Source organism: Mauremys mutica, chromosome 13 (genome assembly GCF_020497125.1).
Source record: "Mauremys mutica isolate MM-2020 ecotype Southern chromosome 13, ASM2049712v1, whole genome shotgun sequence".
Lineage (NCBI taxonomy): Eukaryota > Metazoa > Chordata > Testudines > Geoemydidae > Mauremys > Mauremys mutica.
Window position 1 is genome coordinate 35,819,443 of NC_059084.1, and position 7,742 is coordinate 35,827,184.

The 7,742-nt window shown below is 42.4% G+C and overlaps 1 protein-coding gene across 1 annotated transcript; it reads right to left on the reverse strand.

The window, feature by feature from the left end:
- Positions 1 to 4,297: 4,297 nt before the first annotated feature.
- LOC123347279 (olfactory receptor 6F1-like) lies at positions 4,298 to 5,224 on the reverse strand. The gene has a single exon (XM_044984677.1). The coding sequence runs from the start codon at positions 5,222 to 5,224 to the stop codon at positions 4,298 to 4,300; it is 927 nt and encodes a 308-aa protein (XP_044840612.1).
- Positions 5,225 to 7,742: the final 2,518 nt, after the last annotated feature.

Here is a 7,742-nt window from a genome sequence, read left to right on the forward strand (position 1 = left end):
CAGCATATACAGTCATTCATGCTCTTGCCATCTCTTTCAGGTCCAATATCTCTTTAATCTGTCCCACTAACTTCAACAGAGCTACATCTGATTTACACCAGCTGGAGATTTGGCCCATTGACTCCTATGGCGCTATTGATGATTTACACTAATATGGGATCTGGCCAGTTCTATAAATACTTTTAAAAAAATACAGAATGTATAATCTGTAGAATTGTATTGGATGGATGCCTATTAAGATCTCTAGGATTCTAGAATAAGATAAAGACGAAGACGACGAGGAGGAGGCAGAGGAAGTGGAAGAAACCTCCGAGGCCTAGAAATTCTGGTTTGCCACCCAGCAGGGTATAGCCTGTCAACCCAAACTAATATGGAAAATACAGGTAATTCATAAATATTATGAATAACATGAAGTGGGGGTCAGATAAGCTTATCTGGTTGACAGCCTCCTCCACTATGAGGGTGTGTTGTGTGGAGGTGGGCAAACCAACATATCATTCATCTGTTCAAATGAACAACCAGAGATCATTTGCAACAATAGAGGGAAAAGGACTCATCTTATAAACCAGAACGTGACCTGAGGTTGTCTTTTGGCAAAACCAGAAGAGAGAGGTTGGAGCAAACAAATGCTCCAACACTGGAAGGAGAGAAATGACAACAGAGAAAGAAATGACAGAGCATAGATTCACTGCACAACTGAGAGATTTATTCCAAAGAGGAGAATTTATGCAAATGGCGATTGAAAACCTGAAAAGGGAGACTAGTCATGTAGAACTGCATGCAAACATTTTGGGAGCAGCAATGATACAGGATCAACAGAAGCCAAAAATGAGCAGGGAGGGGAAATGAGGAGAAAATATGAATGAAACAGCACCTGAAGAAAGTACAGGAAATATGAATAATTTGTTGATCGAGATCATGCAAAGTGTAGAGACATTGAGAAGTGGCCAGTGTTGCCAAGTAGGAAATTTGTACACCAGCAAAGACTGGATGATATAACACAAGCACTTAATGAAGCACTCAAGGAAACAGTGGAGTAAAACCACCAATAGCCGGTAGAATTATATAATTTATGCTGCAGTAACCATAGCAGCTCATCAGTTTAAGATCAAGACATCTGAGGATGTGAGCCATCCTCATGGCAATGAAGGTTAAAGCAGAAGAATAAGCTTTTATATCAGCCTACAAGATGCACGAGAAAAAACATCTGAAGAGACAAGAGAAGCAAATGGCCTTGGAGATAGCAACTGGATGAGAGAGTTGTGAAGGGACAATGTAAATGAAGGCTGAGCCATCTGAGTCACAGGCTTGAAAGATATTGAGCAGAAAGTTATTAGTACCAAGAGAACAGTCTCTTCACCAGAGACCCTAGGAGATTCTTTGATCTGATGGATGTTAAAAACAGAATAGGCAAAAATAGAAAGCCAATAAATAAGGTGGAAGAGTTTCAGCGCTACTGGAAGGAAATCTGTCTGAGACTGCGCAACATAATAGACAGTGAAATGGATTAAAAATGAGAGGAAAAACTTACAAATCACACCACCGAGGAATACACAGAAAGATCAAAGAAAGAAAGAAAGAAATGAGATACTGAGAGGAATGAAAAATGAAATGAATAGAATGTCAAAGGAGAATGAATAAATTTGAGCACCTAAAATGCAGGAAATCTGCAGAGGGCTTAACAAAAGTCCTGACTACCCAAACCTACTGAGTCCGTTCAGCCAGGATTTATTGGTGACTCATGCGGATACATTTTAGTCAGCAGCTTTCTCCTTTTTCAACTTAAAGATTTAGTATGGTGTAAAAGCTATTTCTTTTTTTAAAAATCCACCATATGTAATACAGAGAGACATTCATAATAATCATAAAGGAATGTGCCCAGCAAACACTGTCTAGGCACGCTGACATGATTTAAAAAAGAAGGGTCCAACTGAACGTTAATGGGAATTTTGTGCTTAAATCTTACATCTTTTGTGCCTGAAACTTAAGTTCCTTTGAAAATCTGACCCACTGGCACTTCTGACTCAGTGTCCCGCAAGTCTGAATATCAGGCTGCTCACACGTAAGAGAATCTCTCCTGCCCTCTTGGAAGCGAGTGGCTATTTTGACATTGATTTTTAGTGGAACTGGGAATGAAGCCAGTGTTCTGTCCAATGTCACATCTATGTTTAACCCCGAATGCCTCCCAGACACAAACTAAATCTTTTCCCCATTATCAGCTCATCAGACAAACACCCAAGGGAGGAGATTTTATATTAGATTAGAATGTGATTGTCACCACAGCCAGATTCTGTGCAAAGTGAATTCCAAAGCTAAGTGTCTGCTCCAGAGAATGCCCTGCAACCCCATAACACACACACAGACACACACACAGAAACTATGGCTAACACACACCAACTGATCTCATTTTTTGTTGTAGTGAGTGAGCGAAAGTAGCTGGGTTGCCAGCCATGGCCCCTGTGGATTTCTTGAGAACTGAAACCTGTTTAAATGCTGTTTTGTTCCTCCTGGGACAAGCTCCCTGAAGTTCAGTCTCTGTAAGGAGCTTCTGCTAACACTGGGCTCGGTCAGTCCTTAAGCAATGCTCTGTAGTGTATAAGAATGACAGCAAAGGGGCTTGGATTATCACAGGGTTTAGGTATCCAATCTCAGCAACAGTGAATAAAAAAGGTGTGGACTTAGCCCCCTATTTTCAAAACAGCCCAGGGAGCTAGACACCTTAATAGCAAATCATTTCGTCTCCCCTACAGTGCTTTGAAGCTCCTAGCCAAATATATATAATTACCACAAGAAGGCAATCTAGCCAGCCAACCTTAAAGTTCACTAATAAATGGACATAGGTTAGGGAATGGAGAAAAGGAGTAAATAGAGTGTATATGATGGTGGTAAATAATAGGCACTGAGATAAAGGAGGAGATACATTGTAAGGTTTTTTTTCTTATGAAAAGTTTATTTTGAAAACACAAAGCCAATGTCTGTAAAACACAAGGTCCACACGCCGCCAAAGTCCAGTAAACCCAGCTTCCTCTTACCAAGTCATCCCAAAGCTGTGGCCTTGGTGCAACTGTTTCATGGGATGGATTTGTGTCCCCGCATATGTACCCAAGGGGGTCATAGAAGTCCTATTTCCACGGCTTAATTGGCCATGTGCTGACTCTTTTCATGGGTGAATGTCACTCTGCATGAACAGAGAGATGTTACAACTTACCATGGTGATTCCTTTAGATCAGGGGTGATTTGTGGTGCTCTAAAGAAAGGCAGATCATCCCTCTGTGTTAGGGCTGGGGGACACTGACTAGGATAAAGAGATGGGGAAGAATGTGATGCTTAGATTCATAGATTCTGATGCCAGGAAGGAACATTGTGCTAATCTAGTCAGCCCCCCTGTATAGCAAAGGCCAGAGAACTTCTCCAAAATAATTCCTAGAACATATCTAGGATGCTGCCCACACTATATATATATGTCTTGTGGATGAACATAAGGTTCAAGTCAAGCACGTGTGTTTTATCTGACCAGCCTGATTCAGCACATCCAAAACACACAGGTTGTAATTTTCAAGGCTACCAGAGGGTGTGATTTCCAACAGTGCCTAAGGCAGTTAGCTACCCACCTCGCATTGAATTTCAGTGGGAGTTGGGACCGGGAGGGTGAGGGAGGAGCGGGGATGGGGCAAACGCAGAGGAGGGGGTGGTAAGAGGAGGGGAAGAGGTGGGAGCAGGGGCAGGAAGAGGAGGGGAAGGGGCGTGGGCCTGGGGGAAGGGCCTTGGGCAGGGAGGGGTTGAGCACTCCCCGGGGGAAGTCTGTGCCTATGGTCCAGCTGTTAAATGCAGTGGTGTTTCCCTGGGATTAGATCAGTGTAACTGAGGTCACTCTCCTGGCTCATGGTTCAGTGCCCTAGACATCAAACCATAATGGCTCATAAGCAATGTACTGGGGAACAGGTCAGAGAGAAGAATTTATGCTGCAGTTTCAAAAGGATCCCAAGACAGTTAGTTACCCAGCCAACTTTGAAATGGTTTGAAATGGGTTTGTTTTGCAATTTCCATTTCAAATGACATTCGGAAAATACTTGTTTCCGCTATGATTTGGAATGAAAACAAATGTCAAAATATCAACATTTCCCACTTGATTTCCCCTCACTGCCTGCCTAAATCAGTTATATCCAGGGCATTGGACTAGGGTGAACAGATGTCCCGATTTTATAGGGACAGTCCCGATTTTTGGGTCTTTTTCTTATATAGGCTCCTATGACTCTCCACCCCCATCCTGATTTTTCACACTTGCTGTCTGGTCACCCTATGTCCTACTGAATGCCTTTCTCAAGTTTTCTTTAATGTCTTTATTTCTTAGCGTGTAAATGAAAGGGTTAAGCAATGGTGTCATGATAGTGTTCAAGAGGGTGACAACTTTGTTCATTTCCAGTGAGTTCTGTTTGGATGGTTTGACATACAGAAAGATGGAGCAGCCGTACCATATAACCACAACAGTGAGATGGGCAGAGCAAGTGGAAAAGGCCTTTTGCCAGGCTTGGGCAGATGGGATTCTCAGGACGGTGGAGATGATGTAAATGTAGGAGACCAGGATGATGGCACAGGACCCAAGGACGACAATAAAACAGATAATAATATACACCATCTCAACAAGGCGCGTGTCTGTGCAGGACAGCTTTATCCAAGAATCTACATCACAGAAGAAATGGTTGATGATGGTAGAGTCACAGAAGGACAACCCGGTGACCAGAAATGCCAGCACAGCAGTAGTCAGGAAGCTACTTGCCCATGATCCAAGAGCCAGCTGAATGGACAAAGTGCTGTTCATGATGGCGCTATAGCGCAATGGGTGACATATGGCCAGATAGCGATCATAGGCCATGACGGCCAGAAGTAGATATTCAGTGCAACCGAGGGAGTAGACAAAGTACATCTGCAGGAGGCAACTGGAGAAGGAGATGGTTTTGCTTTGGGACACTAGGAGAGCAAGAGTTTTGGGAATGTACCCCGTAGTGAACCAGATGTCTACGAAGGAGAGATTGCAGAGGAAGAAATACATCGGAGTGTGCAGGCGGCGGTGAGTCCCCACTAAGGAGATGATGGTGATGTTTCCCATCAGCGTCAGGAGGTACATGAACAAGAAAAGCAGGAAGAGAGAGATCTGCACATACCGAGAGCCAGGGAACCCCAGCAGAATAAATTCCCTCACATTGGTCTGATTTCCCTTCACCATTGGGTGCTCTCCCTGTTAAAACACAAGAAACCATAAAGGGAAGACAAAGAAACATCCAGGTCACTTGGTTAATTGCAGTTCATTGTTGACAACAAACTGAGAAATCATGGAGAGAGAGAGAGGGGGAGAGAATATATTATATTGTTAAAGCCCAACAGGATTATACAGTCTGACCTCCTGTATCACACAGGTTGGAAAAACCCATTAATCAAAGCCCAGTAGCTAATGGTTGAACCAGAGCTTATCTCTTAGGAAAAGGTATCCTATCTTGACAAGACCCCCCCCCTGCCATATCACATTAAAGAGCAGTATCCTACAGGATACTGAACACAGTTTATGTGAAGTAGTGCACATTCAGTTCTCAGTAGGAGATGTGAGTATGTTGTCATCTATGAGAACTAGAGTTTCAATGGCAGATTGGCACTTAACTCCCCTAGATTCCTTTGAAAATCCCAGCCTTAGATTCTGCTCCACCCACAAAGCCAGGAAACTTGGCTTAATTCACCTCCCAAAGCCAGACGCAGAATCCTGGATTTCTTGCTCTCAGACCTCTGCTCTAACCACGAGACCCCACTTCCCTCCTAGAGCTGTGAATGGAACCCAGGAGTCCTGACTCCTAGCCCTCCAACCTTTAGACCCCATCCCACTCCCAGAGCTGGAAAACAGAACCCAAGCATCCCGATTCCTTTTTCTAAGCCAGAGGTTCTCAAACTGTGATCTGAAAACCACTTGTGGTCCGCGAGCTTCATTCAAGTGGTCCACAGATATTTTCCTCTAAGGTGAGCGCCTGAGCAGTCGCACCGAAGAGAATGAAGGCCACCCGCCTAATTAGTGGAGCCGTGAAGGTGTGGTTTCACTAATTAAGTGCCTGGACCCTTGAGAAGATGTACATGTAAGGTGAAGTTGTGACCTTGGAGGGAATAGGGGGTAGGTGGGAGGGGCAGTGGGGTGAGAAGAGGGGGTGGGGCAAATTTGGAACTTCAGGGCTGCAGCAGCCAGAGAGGCAACTTTCCCCAGCTCCAGGGCTGCGGCTGTTGGGGAGAGATGACTCTCCTTCCCAGCCCCAGCTTGGGGGCTGCTGTGGCGGGGGAAAGGCACATCCATCACATTAAAAAGGTATGACTACTGATATTAAAATATGAGTTGTGTGCTTTTATTTGTAGAACAAAAAATATGTTAATTATTATTAAGGATTTTTTATATAGCGCTTTTATCTAAAGCGCTTTACAATGGTTAGCTAATGGTTCAAACATTTGGAAAGATAATTAAGTGGTCCCCTGAGACCCTCTGCAGTTTTCAAGTGCTCCATGAAAAGAAAAGTTTGAGAACCACTGTTCTAAGCTATTAGCACACACTCCCTCCACAGAGCCAGAACATCAGAACGTAAGAACTTACATAAGAACAGCCATACTGGGTCATATCAATTTCCATCTAGACCAGTATCCTCTCTTCTAACAGTGGCCAATGCAGGTGCCCCAGAGGGAATGAACAGAATGTCTGCCTTGAGACATCTTAAAGGACATCTAAAGGACAATCCTCTGTTGTTGTTGTTGATGATGATGCGTGCATATTTGACTTATACCTCCTCTGAACCATTGGTAACCATCATGGTACCCCTGATTTCCAGACTCCATTCACTTCTAATTCTGGGTATTCTCTATAGTAAGGTTCCATTAATACATAATTTGTAATGGGTTAACAATTGACGTTTTAATAAATGGTTAACCAATTTGTATTGAGGCCAACCACTCCAAATGTGTTTATAAACCCGATATATAACCATTTCTGAAACTTTCTACTGATGTGCTTATAACCCTGGGAACATATAATGTTTACGTCTTTACATGCTTAAAATCAATTAAACTTTGTCAATAGGCGTGGAAGAATTCATTTTCCTCATAATTTTGATGGCTAATATCAATGCTTATTTTTAAAAGCATTGCTTTTCTATTTTTATGGATTTAGATTTTCATATTTGCGCAATATTATCACTTTTAATTGTTTATTTCCATTTTTATCAATTAAGTGTTCACAATTGCAGTTCATTATGTGGGCCAGACAATGAAGCAGAGTCAGACAGATGTTGAGATTCAAAATGTTAAAGGTTTATAACTGTTAAAATTCTGTCAACATCATATGGCAAAATAAGCAAAGCAAATACCCTTAAGCAGCATTTTCCTTCCTTACCTGTTAATTTGGATTATTGATGGAAATATATTTGTCATTTTTCTGGGTGTGTGGTGAAATTAACGTTTATCATCATTTACCAATATAAATCTGATCCTTCCAAGCCTGTTTCTAAAGGACTTATAAAGGGAACTCTAATATAAAGTGTGGTCCCATTTTCTTCAGTTTAATTAGTCTCTCTGCAAACTGCACTGTCTTCAGGATGTTCTCACAAGAGTCACTGACATGAATGTAGTAAATAATTCTATTGGTGATACAATGGCTAGAATCTTTCTTTCTTTCTTTCTTTCTTTCTTTCTTTCTTTCTTTCTTTCTTTCCCTTCTAAAGTCA